The sequence below is a fragment of the Neopelma chrysocephalum genome, unplaced genomic scaffold, assembly GCF_003984885.1.
Source record: "Neopelma chrysocephalum unplaced genomic scaffold, ASM398488v2 Primary Assembly neopelma1_59, whole genome shotgun sequence".
Classification (NCBI taxonomy): domain Eukaryota; kingdom Metazoa; phylum Chordata; class Aves; order Passeriformes; family Pipridae; genus Neopelma; species Neopelma chrysocephalum.
The window spans coordinates 20,821,114-20,838,873 of NW_020897714.1; the positions used below are offsets into that span (position 1 = coordinate 20,821,114).

The following is a 17,760-nucleotide window of genomic DNA, read 5'->3' on the forward strand; positions in this document are numbered from 1 at the left end:
AGAGAAAGAGAAAGAGAAAGAGAAAGAGAAAGAGAAAGAGAAAGAGAGAGAAAGAAAAAGAGAAAGAGAGAAAGAAAGAGAGAAAGAGAAAAAGAAAGAGAGAGACAGAAAGAAAGAAAGAAAAAGAAAGAAAGAAAAAGAAAGAAAGAAAGAGAGAAAGAAAGAAAGAAAGAGCAGTGCTGGAATAGCAGTGTGGGAGAATTTGGCTCTGCCAGCAACTTGGCTCTGACTACTCTGGGTCTGGTAGTGCCATGCTTTCCTCACAGGGAATACAGCTGGCTCAGAAAACCTTCCCAGAAGAGTCAAGGAAACCACTTGTAAACAACTAAAACAAGTTTTCAGAATGCCTCCTTTCCCTACTGCCCCTGCACACACATCACCCTCCAAACCAGTGATTGTAATGCGCTAAGTAATCTAAGAGCTGAGATGGCATTTGGTACCACTGAAATTTTATCAGGTTGAACCTCAGGTAGAGATTACAGTGGGGCATTTGAGGGCAAAAAGCTTCACCTACAGCAGATTCAGAAAATTTAGTGTTTGCAATAGCTGGGAAGTGAGAGATAGGGACACTTCGGTGCACGTTCCACTCTGATTGCAAAACAGGCATCTTGAAATAAGGGATCTGCTTAACAAAGATTAGTGGAAACTTTTTGGACCTAGAAAACAGTTGAGATACATGAAGAAATGAAACTAAATACCCCTGGGAAATGTACTTTTCACTCTCACTTTTTATTTTTTCCAAAAATGGTTCCATTTCATAGAAATGTTTATGATTTTGTGGAGGGGGATGGAAGTGAGACTGTTCTTCCCTGGCAATTTGCAACCATGTTTTATTCTCAGCAACTCTAATTACAATCAGCTGAGTTTGGGTTTGAGTTTACTCAAACATACAGCCCCATTTTTAATGACATTTGCCAGGTTTCCAGTACTGCAAAACACAAATTTCTTCAAATGTTAAAATTTGCATTAAACACAGGCACAGTTTGAATTAGATGTTTCTAGAAGAAAAAGAAAAAAAAGAGTATTCAAGGGGTTTCACACACAGAGAAACATCTAACAAATCCAAGTTTTACGATGCTCCCAGAACTATTGAGAAATAATGCTACTAGCACACTAAGCACAACGCTTCAACCACTAATAACAATGTTTGTGTTACAAAAGTTACAACCCAAAATACAGTGGGAAGAATGTTCTCAGCAGTATTTGCATTATGTGCAGGTAATGTCTGCAATTGCAAAGCAACCTTCTATCATTAAAGCTGCAGGAAACGTGAAATTTTGAAGACAGTCACCTCCAGAGTCCAGGGAATCCCAGACAAACTGTTATTGACTGTCAAGGGACATAGACTCCCCAATGACCTAGGCACTTTCAAAATATGCAAAAGGCCTTGAGATCTTCTGAATGGATCTTTTTATTTATGTAAAGACTCCCTGCATGTAACTCTAGATGTCCAACCAGTCAGGCCAAGACATTTCACTTGCCTACCTTTCCAGGTACCTAAAACCACATTGCTTTGCCCCATGTCTTGCTCTGTGATCTGGATGGAATATCACTAAAACCAGTGGAATCACAGAGAGTAAAAACTGATGTCACAGTGTGGAAGGGGCAGTTATATCTAGCTGAGCTGCTCACAGTAACATTCCTACCCATCTGCATTGGTAGATGTTACTTGAGCCCTGTTATCAGGTATCTAAGAGGCTGCTGTACCATGTAACATGGGTGTCTCTTTGTCAATATCTGTCCCTAACAACTGGTAGAAAAAGAGAAAATGGGAGGGAGTTGTCCAATGAGTGTCAACACCAAAGTCAAACCTTTTTGTAGGCTTGGTCCTCTGACAAGGCTCTCAGATGTCCGAGTCTCTCATCTGCAACACTGGTTATTTCAGCAACAGCCAAGAGCTGTATGCTTCAACAGGAAGCCCAAGGAACAAGTCAGATTGCTGTCTATCAGCTACATAGTTGTTCCAGTTATTTTGTTTGAGCTGTTTTCCTAGGATAAATGTACATCGCCTCAACATCACAGTGTCCATGGTTCACCAGGGTTGCATGCATGCCCAGCAAGGGGCATGGGCTGCTCTCAGCCAGGGTGTTTTTCCTTCTCTCCCTGTCTCTGTTTGATTTTGTTTAATTTTTAAGCCCTGTTTGCTCACCTTGCTAGTCAAAACAGGTCTTTATTATTCTTTTCTATGATGTGCTGGGCTAGTGCAAGTGGTTAAGAGAAGCAAGCTGTCCTCCTTCCCCAACATCAATACCCTCCTTGCCAACAATAATTATTCTACATGGGGAGTTTTTCCCTTATCTGCTGATGCATGTGAGGGGGGGGTGGTGTTGGTGATGGGATATGCTGCCTCTTGATGTTTTGCGGATTTTCTTAAATGCCACATTTTGATCTGTGACATTAGGAAAAAGATTCTTCACATTTGTCTGCAAATCTACTGGCAGCTGCCCCTTCAGCATGTGGCCTGTGTCTGGAACATACCTTGCAGCCTAATTTTTTTGCACAGTGACTGTATTTTTTCTACACCCATACCAAGCTTGAACTCTCAAAGATGTATTTCTTCTCTACCACCAAGTGAAGCTTTAACTTGTTATACAGAAATGCTTTTGCTTAGACTAGCCAAGTAAACAGGACAGGAGCCCTCATATGGCTGCTCAGCAGAAAACATGCTCAGTAGCTCTGTCTATCTGCAATATAACCTTGGAGTTGTGGTTTTAGTGCATTTAATGGCTCCAGCCATTGCTCAGAAGTGCTCAGAACACAAAAGATTAAGTAGCTGATGCTATTGGGAAGAAAGAGAGCTTGCTTTCCTTTACCTTCTTCACTAGATGTCTGTTTCCTTCCCTTAGTCTGTTTGTTACCTCCCTCAGGTGGCCCAGAGATTTCCTTCAAGATTAATACATCCCTAGCTTTGATGGGGAACTTGAAGAAACTCATGTAAAGGACTTACAATCCAGGCTTACTTGGCCCAGACTGGAAACCTTTATTAATGAACTTGATTTTACAAAATTCTGGGGGCCTTGGAAACCAAATTCAGTTTCTAAACTACTTTGCAAATAGGACTCAATGGGGAATTCAGTCCCATTTACCAGCTCAGCAGAAACCAATCCTCGACCATTTTATTCTCTTACCATCCATGAAAATAATCAAGCGCCCTTATTCAACTTTACTCCCCCTTTTAAAAGGTTGACAGTCTCACCACTTCACCAACAGCACTGCATGTTCAGTGTTCCCCATGGTAACAGGGCTGTCTCTTCAGAGAGTAAGTAGGATGGCTAGATGCCTGACGGTAAAGACTCTAAGTTTCTCCCGCGAGCTGGAAGGTTTCTGGGATATATAACACCTCTTATTCTCTTTGGTATATGAGCCCTGCTTCAGCAACATTTTCTGTCATTGTTATTAAGTTTCTGTCTTATAGTTTTGAGTTTTTCTTCAAGTGATCAATGATGGATTGAACAGGGAGGCTGCAGAACATATAGAATAGTCTGCTTGCTTCACAGATGGCTGAAGCAAAACAGGAGTTTGTTGTGCTTATACTTCTGTAGGGGTTTTGGAACCTGAACAGAAATCAAAACTCAGCCCTACCATGGGAAGCTTTGTGTCCCATTGGGCACAACCCTGAATGTTTATAACGGTGATGATAGTGGTGATAATGGTGAAGTTCATGTTGACAGGTGGGGACAAGGACAAATGTTCACCTTTATATGTGAAATGCCAGCGCTATTGCTTTCACCATTTATATACTGCTTTCTCTGGATATCATCCTCACAGACTGGTGCCTCACTCAGACCTCACTGGTAGATAGGACAGGGGTAGCAGGTGAACTCCTCTTTCTCCTGTTATTCATGAAGAGCTGTTGGGAAACCATTGGCTCATAATAAATCCCAGTTATGATTAACAGTGGGCTCCTGTTTCCTTTGTCTAACACTCAAACCAGGTAGCACTGGCAATTTCCTCTAGTAATTGCTGTCCCTTGGCAATTCTCTTTCCCTTCAGCACAATGTGCTTTGCTTTGATTTGGCTGTGGGGCAGAGATCCAAGGAAGAGTTTTGTTTTGTCTCTGTTGGGGAGTGGTGGCACTGATTTCCTGCCTCTATCCTCTACCAAGAAAGGCCCCCCAACCCTCTCCCCACTGCATTTGGAAAGCAAATCTTGTTCATAGCATATCTGTAAGTAAACCCAAACTGATCCTCTTCTGGATCTTGAATCTCTTCTCTGCTCTCTTAGTCCAAGGTTTGTGCACATAGGCTGGCTTGCCCTTGGGTAAATACAGCAGCTTCATATTTTCTAGCTGCTCTCAAGAGCAAAGGTCAAGAAAGCAAGGTGGGAAAGGCATAATAACATGTTTCTCTCACCTCCTTCACCACTATCAGAACATTTTGCAAGCACTTGCCTGTTACACAATAAGCCACTGACATCCACTGTGTCTGGTTTTTGTTTCCCCTCCCTCACCCCAAGTTCTCTCAGCTCATTAAAATCTTCAACTCGCTGGGCCCTGAGAAGTTCCCCCTCGTGGAGCAAACATTCTTCCCAAGCCATAAGCAGATGGTGAGTAACTTTGCTTTCTTCTGATGCCAGTATGGAGATGGAAGAAGCAACAAATGTGAGTTGGGCACAAGAGATGGTGGTGGGAATGATGGGAAGAGTCTCAATTTTACTTACAGATAAACACGAGCTAAAAAAGTGATATGCAAAAGGCACCATTTGGGAATCTCCTTTTTTGCCCAGCCCTCCCCCAGGTCATGTATGGACCCCTAATGAAGCAAACAATGAGAACAGGCTCAAAACTAGACGAGAAATCCACTGTAAAACCCAGTCAACTAAAAGCTCATCCCTTAGTGCAAGGTATCACTCTATTCAGATAAAGCGATTTCCCCACTCCTGGAATTGCTTAAAATATGCTGACGATTTGGGACATGGTTCATAAGAGGTGTTTATTTCACCATGTTAGTTTGCTTGGTCTACCACGTGGTTGCCATCCATGAAACATTTATCAGCTTGAAGGTACTCAGAGTAACTTGGAGTTCTTGAAAGGGTTTTTTTCAGCTTCTAATGTTTCCTTTGCACAGTGGCTCTGAGGTCTAGTCTTTCTGTCAGCAACTAAACACAGTGTCCTGTGTGGCTGCTGGGCACTGTACCAAACTCTTAGGGCACCTTTCAAAGAGATCTGCGTAGGTGCCCTTAGTCCTAGAGAACATGGCAAAGAGAGGGGCTTTGTTTAAAACTGATCATGTCTCTTGTTTTCTCTAGTTAAAAGGAAGACTAGACCTTTGTGAATTTTTGCTCCCAACTTACATCCACAAATTAGTGGCTCTTCACACCTGGCTGAGACTCTGTATGAACCATGACCCCTTGTGTGAGCCACCAGCTGGCTGAGCTAATTTCCCAAGCTTGATTGTGAACTGAAGCAGAATTAGCAGCCTGAAGATGAGGGTTGTTGAGATGTTAAACTAAGGCTCAGAAATATTAAACCCCCTCTTTTCTCACACACTTGTTGCAGTACTGTGGGCCGACCACAACGTGCAACAGGGTGTAGGCACCTGACGGTGGATGTAGGCACCTGGTGGGAGCTTCAAAATTGCAAAGGAAATTTCATTTAGTTTCTTGTGAAAAATCCCACCAGTGCTTGTTAGGTACCTTGAAATGCCAGTCCTTCACCTCTCTGTTCCCAAAACTCTGTTCTTTACCTGTGCTGTGTTGACTACTGCACTTCTGTACTTCACAGGCTCATCATGGAGGTAAGTACAGTCATGACTGTAATGCAGTGGTGAGAGTTGTATTATCATTTAAGACATAAAGAAATGGATGGTCCTTAAACAATATGTGACAGATGGTTACACACTTTTAAGATAAATCAGTTGATAATACCTGTTGAATTTAATTCTTGATGATTTATGAAGAAAGATTTGTGACATATGTAATGCTTCAGGACAGTTGTGACTTCGTCTGACCATCACTTCAGGAATGGTATTTTTGGAAGGCTTGATAAAGGTGATCATTGCAAATAAGTTAGCTAGCATTTTCAGCTATATTTTCTAGTCTGGAAATTTGATTTTCATTTCCTCAGACATAAATGTATTTGGTACCAGTATAGTAGTTTTGTTTGGCAGAACACTGATCTTAATTTCACTTTTTTGTCATCTTTATAACCAACCACCTACTTGGAGATGCTATTACTTACCTACAAAAGAGTACAGGAAGTCTTTTAAACTTTAGATAATCTCATATGAACACAAACACTACTGCTGACATGCAAGCTTGAGTAATCTGGTTTAAAACAGCTACTTTCCAACCATTTACAGAAGCAACAATCCACTTGGGCAAATTCAGTCCAGCCCTTTCCAGGTGGGGGGTCTGCCTCACAGAATGAATCTAGACGACAACTAAATATCTTTCTGGGTGCATCTTCACAGCATCCTGGGCTGTGAGAGCCTGAGAGGTCAAGTGCTTACACCAAGCAAGCTCCCTTGCAGTCACCACTCCACCAAATACCTGTGAAAAGTTGCTTCCCACTGTGCATCAGCTTCTCCATCTGTCTGATAGGAATATAACGATCCCCATTTCCCACTCTTTTTCTTCACCTTCCTGGAGGCATTTTCAAGCTTTACCAGTTAGCACTCATAAAATACACTGTGGTCCTTTGATGGCTGACCCCCTGGAAGTGTTTATAACTAGTGTTATGGTTTTATCTCTCTGCAATGTGATATACTTCAAGCACTTCAGTTCTCACATAAGAGATCCTCATCCTTCTACATCCAAAATTTTCCCAAGCTTACCCTCTAAACCTTTGGATTAAACACAGAACAGATTCAAAAACCCGTTTCATTCTTTCATACATGTAAAGAATAGAGATTTTCCTTCCGTAAAAGTGGGATAAAAGAAATTTCTCACAGTAAGCCCATTTTTGTGAGCATTTCAGTTTAGCTGAAAGTGCTTTTTCTGAAGCTTCTTTCCCAAGACAAGAGGGTAATTTTAATCAGCCTTAAACAGTAAGCCTAAAGAGAGGACACAAGATTCTGACATTACACATCAAAAAAGATGAACCCCTCTTCCTCTTGTCATGGGCATGTACCTTTCAGGCCTCCCCCCAGTGATCAGTTTTCTGGAAAAAAGAGCAACCTGGCAACTGTTCTTCCAAGGCCCTACTGGTGCTAGAGCCAGCCCTAGTGACTGCCTTGCTCTGTACTGACCTCCTATGGCCAGTCAACAACTGGGAGTCATTAACTTCAAAAGAGATTTTTCGCCCCTCCTGGGCTTATGACCACAGTAACAGTTCTTAGAGAGACCAACATCTTAAAAAGAGGGAGGGACTTGCGGAGGAATCTTTGCCAAAGTGCAAGAATCGCCAGAGGTGGAATATCTGCTCTGGGACCAATAAAACAGGATCAAGAAAGGGAAGGAAATGAATAAATCCATTTGCAAATCCATTTGTGTACATTTGAAGTGCACAGAAACTAATGTAAGTGAAGCAGAGACAGATTGTCTGTGATAGAAATAAAACCACTTTACTGTTTAGAATAAAAGGACACTATAAAAAGTGAACATTATGCAACATTACCTTAAAAGACAATATACATTCACTGAATATAAAATTTATAAATAACATGGAGGAAAACTGTAAACAGTGCTAGAAAATTTAGCAACAAATACATTCCTTCTGGACAAGATTTTTCACACGGGTTTGGTTCCTTCCCCAAGTTTCCATAACTATCAGGAACAGCAGAGTGGCTCTATGAAGGAAGGACAGCGCCAGAGGGAAGGAGAAGCCAGTACAAGCAAAGCAGCAGCAAATGTTTAGTGGATTTTCACGTTTTTTCTCAAGACCGGTAGCCCCAAAAGTCACTTATTCTAAAAATAGACAGATAATTTTTGCAGTTCCCTAAATTTTGTTCTGCCCTTCTAAGCTAAAAAATATGTTCTGATTGAGCAGTACTTTCAGAGACATCTGGAAGAATGGAAACTTGTTCCCATGGAGGCCCTTACTTCAAATAGTCTTTACTGTAAAAAGCACAACAGTATGTTTCCCATCACTGTAAGGGAGCATTTCACTCTGACCAAGTATGAATGGGATACAGTGATATATTTAGGTTTTAGAATAGTCCTACCTAAAGGGTCATTAACTCTTCAAAATATGGGAAATTTAGACCTAAAATGGCAGTTTTGTCCCATACAGGGGAGGGGGAAGCTTCCCACAGGAGGACTTTATCCAAGTTGCTCCATGAACAGATCTCCTGCTCCCTCCCTATTCCATTTTGGAAAAGGAAAATAGAATCCAATCTTTCTCAAACTTTCAATACATATTTTTGCAATTCTAAAGGGGAAAACACTGTCAAGGAAATAAGGAAAAATATTTATAAATAAGAAAGTGAACAGCAACAGTGTAGAAATGAGCTATGCATTTTAAAAAGCACTGTTAATAATGTTAGTGTACCTAAAGCATGGTGGCAGGGAGTGTGTGTAATCCTGTACATGTCCAAAGGTCTTGCTCACATGAGCTGTGTCATTGACAGTTCTCTGACCTTAGGCTACTGGCTGGAGTGAGGAACATGCCAGAGGTGACAGGAAGGTATTGGTGCTACTGCAAGACATTGTATGCTCCACACACTGAGGCATACTCTTCACACCTGCCTTCTCCCATCTCCATGCCTGGTGTTCCCACATATCACATGGCCTGCTGTAATGAGGGAGTGAGTTTCGTCCACTGGCAGGCAGAAGTGACTTAGTAAGACAGAAGAAAGGAGAGCAGATAGAAAGGAAGAAGTCTTGGAGTCTGATTTAGAGCCTCTTCAATCCATGTAATGGCTTCTTCCCACTTCAAGAGTGCCTTTAGTCAGGTTCTTAATGCAAGCAACAAGCTGAAGCTTAGCCCAAGAAATACATGCCCCTGATAGCATACACAGAAACAAAATAAGGAAGCTTCCCAAAAGAAATGTATTTTCACTGGATTCTTCCCCCTCCTTTTGGCTCCACATTTTGAAAAGCCTTAACAATTGTTTCTTTACACAGCAAGGGTAAAGATTTGCCAAACCTCCACCCCTGCTGGTCTACCTGTCTGCATGTCAGAAATATTTTACCATCTGAAATATAAAGTGGGAATATGCTCCATTTTCTGGTAATGCATCTGCTGTTTTGTTGTTTACAAAGCACATAGCTACACTATATCCTACTTAGGGACATAAGTCCTCATAGTATTAGAATGCAAATATTTTCACAATAATTTGAGTTCAATACTGTGATGTCTCAGCTAGCTAAATGAATCAGTGACAGGTAAAATATGCAGAGCTGCAGTTTAATGAAAATCCAAATCAACACTTCACTGTACTGAGGGGCATTTTCATTTAGCCTTCCAAAGCTGTGAAAAGTGGCTGCAGCTCAAAGAGACGTCAGCTTTGTGAAGTCGCCTTGAGCTTGAGGTGGGCCATCTCCAGCAATGCCGACTCCACTTGATGCAAAGAGGGAGGGTGGCTCCACGCTGTCCTCAGTGACCCTCATAGATTTTGTCAGCCACACTCAGCTCAAACAGAGCTTGCTCCGCTGGGCCCAAAGCCCAACCCCATTTTTGCCAAAAGGGACAACGTTCTGAACCACCTGATCCTGTGACGGGTGTCATGAAGCACCCTACTCTCCCTCTCATCTCCAACCCATAAATTAGGAGTAGTCACAGGGAAGAGGACTTCTGAGAAGTGTTCAAAGTCTGAATCACAGGAAAATCCAAGACTTTCAATGTGTTTTGTGCTGCATTGCCACTCAGAGCTGCTGGGAAAAAAACATACACAGCAGACTCTGTGAAAATGCCCTTTAAAATTCATGCTAAAAATGAAGCTTTTTGCTGCAACAATTCATGTAGCAAATGGGGCATTTCAGAGAATGTACATCTGGCAGAGCTCTGTTAGCACGCAAGGAACATAAAAACACATCAGTGCCCATCTCAAACAACCTTTCTTTTCAATTTGGCAAAGAGGTTCCAAACAATTCTCCAGTAATTGAGGTCACTGACTGTAAAATGCTGTATTGCCCCAAGCTGGAATAACTGCAACTCTTTTCCTGCTGGTGGCAGCTCTGATTTCTAAGTGGAATGAACGGAAGATATATGGAAACTTAAGATAAATAATCATAATAATACAAAAATGAAGTTAAGCACAATCTTCTCCCTGCCCAAGCCCTCCCCATCCAAAACTGAGTCACCCATTTTGTCAGCACCCCTTCTTCACCATCGTTAAAACTTAAAATACTTTTATTTGATAAGAAAAATTATATTATAGTTTTCTTAATAAAAAAACAAAATAGAACGAAAAAAACTTCTCCAGTCAACAGCAAAGCACAAGACAGTAAGGCTCCTCCTCCCACATCACTGCAGGACATGGCATGAGCACATGCACAGGGCTATGCTTAACAGTGCCTAGAGGGAAACACAGCACTTGACACAGAAGGAACCCTCTGGCAGCTGAAATTTTACAATCCCAGACAACACTTATTAGGAGACCACTTTTTCTTGCCTAGCCCACACACACACTTCCTTTCACTATATAAACAAATGCAGCTAGTGTAGCTGCAGGGGAGGAATCGTGGTGCAAGGAGGTACAGAGGAAACAATTACTGTAGCCACTACTGCAAATACACTGGAGCTTCAATACCTTAAAAGCAACTCACCAACTCGGAATGTCAATATTTCTGTCTTTAAAACACAATCAAACCATTCTTTTGTTTATAACACCAAAAAAATTCCACATCCTGTCAAAAATAGCTTATATCATTATGTGTATATACATCTTAGTTCAGCAAAACACTATTTTGGCAATACATTTCTTTTATAGTAAGAGTTCTAGCAAGTCTCCCCTTTCCCTCTTCCACGTGATTGATTTACAGTTGGTATTTTCGCATCTGTTTGGTTTAAGGTGTTCACAAGCTGGTTTTGCTGTTGAACCTAAGCTGCAAAAATTTCAGGGGCCAATGCTGCTCAAAACAGGATGGCACAACACTTCATCTGCTCTGCTGTGGGTGGATTTACCTCCCTGAAAATAGGGGATGGGGCTTTTGTTTTTGAAAGAACAACAACAAAAATACAAAATACTCTTTCTTTTGTTCCAGGGAAAACCAGAACTTCCAATGTGCTGTTGCACTCACACTGTGACTTAATTAGCTAGGACGATCAGTCAACAATGCTTTTACCAGATGATGTGGTCAGACACACCAGGTGAATTCTCCCACTGCTGGAGTCAATCACACTGCCAATCTCTCCCATAGAGGAGGATTTCTTTTGGATGTAATTTTTTCCAGAGTTTAGGCTGGGTTTCTTTTCATTTTGCTTCATTTGCCAATCTGATTAATGAAACCTGTTTCCCTTAAAATAGATTTGTCTATGTACTGTCAGCACTTAGTGCATGAGGAGGGGTGATGGGAAGCCAGCGCACAGAAGAATACAGTGCCTAATTGGCATAGTTTTTAGATTTTTGTTTTCCTAAAAAAATAGAGATTATATTGCTACAGCTAATGATATAAGTAAGAGAGCAAGAGCTCCATCTTTTTCTTTTTTTTTCTTTTTTTCCCTCCCATTTTTCCCTCTGGTGTGCAAAAGTAAGCTCCCAAATGTTGTCCGATCAAAGTGAGTGGTATCAAAAAATGGAAAAGGTGATTACAAATTCAGTAAGGTAGCATAGACTTTTTTCTTTCTTTTCCTTTCGTTTTTTTTCCTTTTCTTTTTAAGTGTTCGAAGTGCTAAAATTTGCATGAAAATAGGCACTAATTTCATTGTCATCATCATGATCTGGTAGGAGTTAGTGTCCAAAAGAAGATCAGCCACAAGTAAGGGAGAGGGGAGATAAGGAAAGGGACAGCGTGCTCAGGGATCTGTGGCATTGATTATCGTTTTGTCTGGAGGCGCCCATCCTCTATACCAGCTGCAGTAACCTTCCACCCTCTGGATGCAGGCATAGTGCTTTGCTTGATATCCTGAGTGGCCGAAGTTGGAGAGCATGTCTGTCCAAATACACTCATTCTTGGAGGTGGCAAAGCAGGGCAAATAGTAGCAGGGCCTAATCTGCAATTGGAAAGAGCAATCAGGTAAGGCTACATGTAAAAACAACATTATATAAAATGTCTTTTTAACAGAGACAAGTGATTCAAAACTCCACTCCCTCAAAACTTTGCTTACTAATCCAAAATTCAGCCTCAGTTCCGTAAGCACGTAAGCATATGCTTAGCTTCACATACACAGCTAATCTGTAGTCAAAAGGGCTTTTCAGGTGCAGAAAAGTTGAGCTTATGTCTATGTTTTTGCAGGCCTGAGGCCATGTGCAAAAATCTTAGTACCAGTGCCAGGCTGTGAGGTTTTAAGCACTCAAAATGTTTACACAGGAAAAAAGCTGGACATACCTTGCCAAGCCTCTGGTACCTGATTTCATTCACCTGCAAATGATTCTGCATGGATTCTGAAAGCCTTCCCCAATTAACTCCAACAGAGCATTAAAAAGGAATAGACTCTGCATTTTTATTTGATTGTCTCTTCTCTGGTCTCAACACTAAAACTGAGCTTTACGTTTTCTCTGTAAAAATTGTTGTCCTCCATTTCTCTTCCTGGCTGTTCTCCAGCATCATTGGGTATTACCAAGCCAGGGGAAACAGATGCCACCTAATTAAAGACAAACATACCTTGCATCCACAGCCCAGGTGATAACGATGATTCAGTCCTTTACGCTGGGACAGAGTCAGCCGGTCCCATTTCTCATACCAGTTGCACAGGCCTGTGTAAACCTTCCCTTCATACACCCGGCCTTGAAAACAGAGACATGGTCACAAGTTAGCACTTCTCAGCTCAAGCACTTCTCTCATTTCCTGAGATTGCTAATGCTCTCAATATGTTTGGCTTCAGTCACTGCTCAGCAAATGCTTTCTTTTTATTAACTGGTTCAGGAATCTTTGGTCAGCAAGATAACAGCACCTCTGCAAGTCAGGAGTGTTGTGCCAGCTGTAAGCACCACCGGCAAAATGCAGGTTAGCAACGCTGTCAAGCTCCTCTTAACAACAAAGTGACAAGACTTGGCAACTGCCACGCATCTCTATCTCCTTGCACCCCCATCTCAGCAGCCTGCATTTCTCCAGCTCATTCCAAAATTTCTGGCACGGCCAAGTAGCAAGGAGTTCCCTGTGACAGACATGCCAGTTCAGGTATAAATTGACAGCCATGGACTGCCATACAATATATTTGTCACAACATGCCTGGGTATAAGATATGCTTTAGGAAAGAGAGGGAAATCTAGAGAGTGAAATGACTCTCAGCGTTGAAGAGTACTGAACACCAGAATACTGCTGGTCATCTTAACACTTAAGAAGTTGCATGCAGAGCTGCCTACACAGTCACCCATGTCCTTAGCACGTGTATGTGTAGAGCAGAAGAGGTTTTGCTAATGAAGAAGTACACTGTCCTTTACCTGTAATCAGGTATTGGTACTTGTTGACCTCCAGCTTGACTCCGCAAAGACTCTCAGAGGCTTCTGTGTAGATGTACTGAACGTGTGGCATTATCTGGAAGCCCCTGTACATCTAGAGAAAGAATAAAAAACTTTAAATCATCTTAAGATGCCAACTTTCACTTAAGATTCTTTACAATCTACATTCCTAAACTGGGGTGGTAAGCAATAAGCTTCATTTCGTACAAGGGTGAATGAATAATGGCACTAGCTGGACTCCTGGAAGGCTCCCTACCAGATCTGCCGGTAAAGCAGAAAAACCACCTGCTAATGAGCCATTGCAATTCTGCACAGAGACCACTTTTTCCCATTCGTATTAGTTCCAGTGGCATTGAGTAAGCAAAGCGCCAACACTGCAAGCTCTGCCAACATCCTGAACAATTTTTTCCCTTATATAGCTCATAATTAGGGAGAAATAAAATTAGTTCAAGTTTGGAATCTTTATCCTCCGTGTGATTTAAACAATTTCTTCCAAACGAGGGGATTTTTCTTTTAAACAATTACCCTATTTTCCAGTGTTGCTGCTGTAAGAGTTTCAAACTTTTGGCGCTTGATCTAAGTCATCAAGCCAGACACCTCCTTCTCAAACGCCCAGCATATGCTACTCCTGCTGACCTCAGCAAAGACTTAATGTTTCTCTAACTAAATGAATGCAGACATAGAATTCTACATCATCTTCTAAAATTAGTCCTGTACTGATGGATACCATAAAGAAAATATCATGTATACATTAGTTCCTCCACACTCCTCCTCCTTTTTCATAATCTTTCTTACAGCTCAGTTAAATTGAAATAGGAACCCACAGATATACTGGCAGTTGGATTCAGTCAGAAATTAGCATGTGTCCCCATCTGACCTGACCTTACCACTGCAACTTAGGGAAACTCACGCCCACTTGTTTGTAGCATCATGAAGCCTTTGCATGGCAATGAAACTACTCCATGTCTACATTGGACCCAATAAAACATATCCTATTTTTGAAAAATAGAGGATGATTTCCCTGAAAATTTCATCCTTAAAATTTGATTGTCCTTTCAAAGCACTCAGTCTCTCTTTTTTTTCCCCTCCAACTCTATGAATGGCCAATATTTAAAAGTTAAAGGAGAAAACAACAGAATTCAGAATTAGAGTTTCATAGCATTTCCCAGCCTATCCTTTCCTCTGTGAGCTTTATTGATAGAGAGCACATTCACATTCAGTTTAGCAGTAAATATTAATGTGAGGAAAAAGAGGACCAAATAATCCCAAACAAGCCCAGAGCTATAGATCCTTGCTGCTGTGTCACCTAAGCTGTAGTATCCTTCTCCAGACTGCATTCTATTTTTTGAAGTCCCCTATTATCCCAGGGTATTTGACCATTATTTGACCATTCCCCCACCTCCTTTAAAAACAACGAACCTTTTTCTTTCTGAGAGAACATCTGTTAATTTAACAGATTTTCTGCTAGGCCCAGATACTTAATAAAAACCCATAAAAAACTACTAATAATTCTTCTATGCTGAGAAGCCAAATTATATTTGGGACACGTATGGAACGTCAGCCAGGTGGGGGTTTTATCTCCTTAAAAAAAAATCTCCTAATCAGCATGATCTTGTAACAGTATCACATCTCAGAAACAGCACTGCTGTGTACAGTAAAAAACATGCTAGAGAGTTTGCATTTTCCAGCCTGCCTTCTACACCTAGCAAATATACAAAAAAAGATTTTTTAAAATTAATCATACTGTATCAACACAAGCTTATAGATCATGTTTCATATACACAATTTTGTCCACAATTGAGCAAAATCTTTCAATTAATATGGAAGAACTGAACTTTACCTAATCTCTACTTTATCCCTGCAATTTTCTTGGTATCAGATGACCTACTCAGATTTTCTAATCATGGTCAAGATAGCTGGAGATCTAAGTTCTGGCATAAGCATCCTGTTTGTCCTTGGATGAATTATTTAGCCCTCAGCACACTTTTGTTCCTCATCTGTAGAAGAGCTCTGCCTTGTCTCCCAAGGGTACTGTGAGGAAAGGCACAGAGAATGAAGATCACGTGTTCAGACCCCAGTCTAGTGGGTGTCACATCAAGAAGCTATGATAACAGTATCTAAGCAGATAAGACTAGCCAAGATAACAGTTGGGGCTGCCCAGTCCCTCAAGGCAGTGCATTATCTACTCTGCAGAGAGCTGCACACTGTGCATGTGCAGTACAAGGGATCTGACACTCATGGTGCTAAGCTCAAAGTCGTGTTGGACTACTTAAGTGTCCAAGCAGGCTTTGAGCCCGTTCTCCCTCTTGCAGAAAGGGCCACAAGCTAGACTAATCATTCCTCTGAGAAGCAGCTCAGGTCCCTCCTACAGGACCCTTACAGTCACACCTTTACGTATCTTCAGTGCCATCAAGCTCAACGTGACTGCCTATGAAGTAGCTGGTGATGCTGAACTGGGGCTTGGTTTCCAAGTCCTGGACCTAATTTCCTGTTCACATCACCATCAGGGACACCACTGTCAGGGCTGCTAAAGGAAGCATGCTCAGCCTCTCCAAAGGCACTTAATTCACCCCTCAGCGACCGTCATCGATGCCAGACTGCCACGTTAACTGAACCAATGCTGGGGCAGACAGGACCTGCCTCACCCTCTGATAACTAAACAAAATTCACCATGACTTCAGTTCTCAGGGAAGGAAAAAGAAAATTTGGCAAGGGGGAATCTTCTAGAGATTCCCTCTGTCAAAACAAATAAAACAATACCTTAAGCATTATTTCTGGATACACAAAATGTCCTAAAAGTGCTGTTAGACCAGTCAGAAGAAAACCAACCATAAAGCTAACCTCTCTCCTAACTGCTACCCTTGGAGTCCTCCTGTCACCACAAATGTGCATTTTTGGAAGCATAATAACAGGGAACAAAGTATTAGCAAGCATCACATGGTGATGTCTGCTAGTTCTGCTTTATTTCCATCTGTGTCAGCATTCCCCTTAGCAGCCCCCATATTGCCTCAGAAATGCACATGCAAATACTGTGGTGGTTCCTGCTGCAAGAACAACTTGACCCTGTGAAGCTGTTCACAATGTTCCTCCCTCTATCCCTCCCATGTTAGGCTGCACTAGATATCAAGGGCTTGGAGTCATCTTGCCCAACCTTCAGCTACCTAAAACTTAGGCAATTCACATAAATTAGGCATCCTCTCTAGTCAAATGCCAAAAACATGCACCTCCAGAACAACTCAGCCCATCCTAAAATAGCTGTCTACAACTAGTGGGCTGAACTACACTATGATGGTTCCTGTCTCTATCCATTGACAATCAAGAGAGCAGGAAAGACTCAATGCCTCATTTTAGTCTGTCTAAAATTAAACTAAATTAATCCTACCCCACTTCTTTCCTCTTGGGACTATCACATTTCCCCTTGTAGACTCATTTTACAGATTAGCACAAACCAAGTAAAGCCTCCTTGCTTCTGGCAGGCTGTGCGGAGTGCTGCCATGGTCAACCAGAACTGTTTGTGCACATGGAGGAGAAATATCTTATCTCCTTGTTTCCTTTGCAGTTTCCTGAAATAGGTTCGGGCCATTCTCCGAATGCACTGCAGGATCTCTGAACACGTAGGGGTTAGATCAGTCCTGTGCAGATTTATGACACGTGATCTTGAAGTATTCTTATATTATTTGAGAAAGCAGTGGGGGAAGGCAGAGGCTGCTTGAAAAAGCACAAGGCCTTTTCAGACAACAAACCTAAATGCTAGAAAGCCTGGCACTGTTCTGTCACTGTGGGCTGACCTTGTGCTCCAGTCCAGGCCCCAATCTGGTTAAGTTGTGAAATACAGCAACAAGTTCAGGAGTGTTAGTGAGATCAACAGTCAATCCCAGCAAACTCGAAGGAGCCCATGAAAGAAATACAGAGATTGTTTGTTGTCCTTTAAGGCTTTCAATGCTTTCCACAGGCAATTCAGTATACACTAATAGACTAAATGGCTTGTTTATCTTTCATCTGCAGGTGCAGAAGGGTTTATGCAGACTGACATGTTAGTTTTATCTTTAGAGTTGTTCCCATGCAGCTGTGCAGAGCCATAGGCCTCCTTAGTTTTCTTTTCAGCAGGAGGACAGTCAGCTTTCTTTGGGGCAAGCAAGGGAGAGATTTGCTGCATCATTCTGAACTCCCCTACTGTACAGTCCTAAATCCCTCCTTATACTGAAGTCTTTAAGCTCAGCAGAAAGACAGCAGGGCTTCAAAGAAGACACTTGGTTTGTTTGTTTGTTTATCAAGAACTATGTCCTCCGGACATTCCAGTTCTACTGAGGACTTTGAC

The 17,760-nt window shown here is 41.7% G+C and overlaps 2 protein-coding genes across 3 annotated transcripts in view; one reads left to right on the plus strand and one right to left on the minus strand.

Annotated features, from left to right (window-relative positions):
- Positions 1-17,760, plus strand: part of SYN3 (synapsin III) — a 203,671-nt gene that overhangs the window by 66,915 nt on the left and 118,996 nt on the right. For both annotated transcript variants that reach the window (XM_027680377.1, XM_027680378.1), the window contains exon 7: positions 4,456-4,545. In XM_027680377.1, the coding sequence (XP_027536178.1) occupies positions 4,456-4,545 (90 nt within the window). The remainder of the gene's footprint in view (positions 1-4,455; positions 4,546-17,760) is intronic.
- The window catches only part of TIMP3 (TIMP metallopeptidase inhibitor 3), a 37,922-nt gene continuing 27,645 nt past the window's right edge, over positions 7,484-17,760 (minus strand). Inside the window, exons 3-5 of the mRNA XM_027680384.1 lie at positions 13,425-13,536; positions 12,646-12,767; positions 7,484-12,034 (exon numbers count right to left, since the gene is read on the minus strand). Coding sequence (XP_027536185.1) covers positions 11,837-12,034; positions 12,646-12,767; positions 13,425-13,536 — 432 coding nt within the window. The 3' untranslated portion in view covers positions 7,484-11,836. The remainder of the gene's footprint in view (positions 12,035-12,645; positions 12,768-13,424; positions 13,537-17,760) is intronic.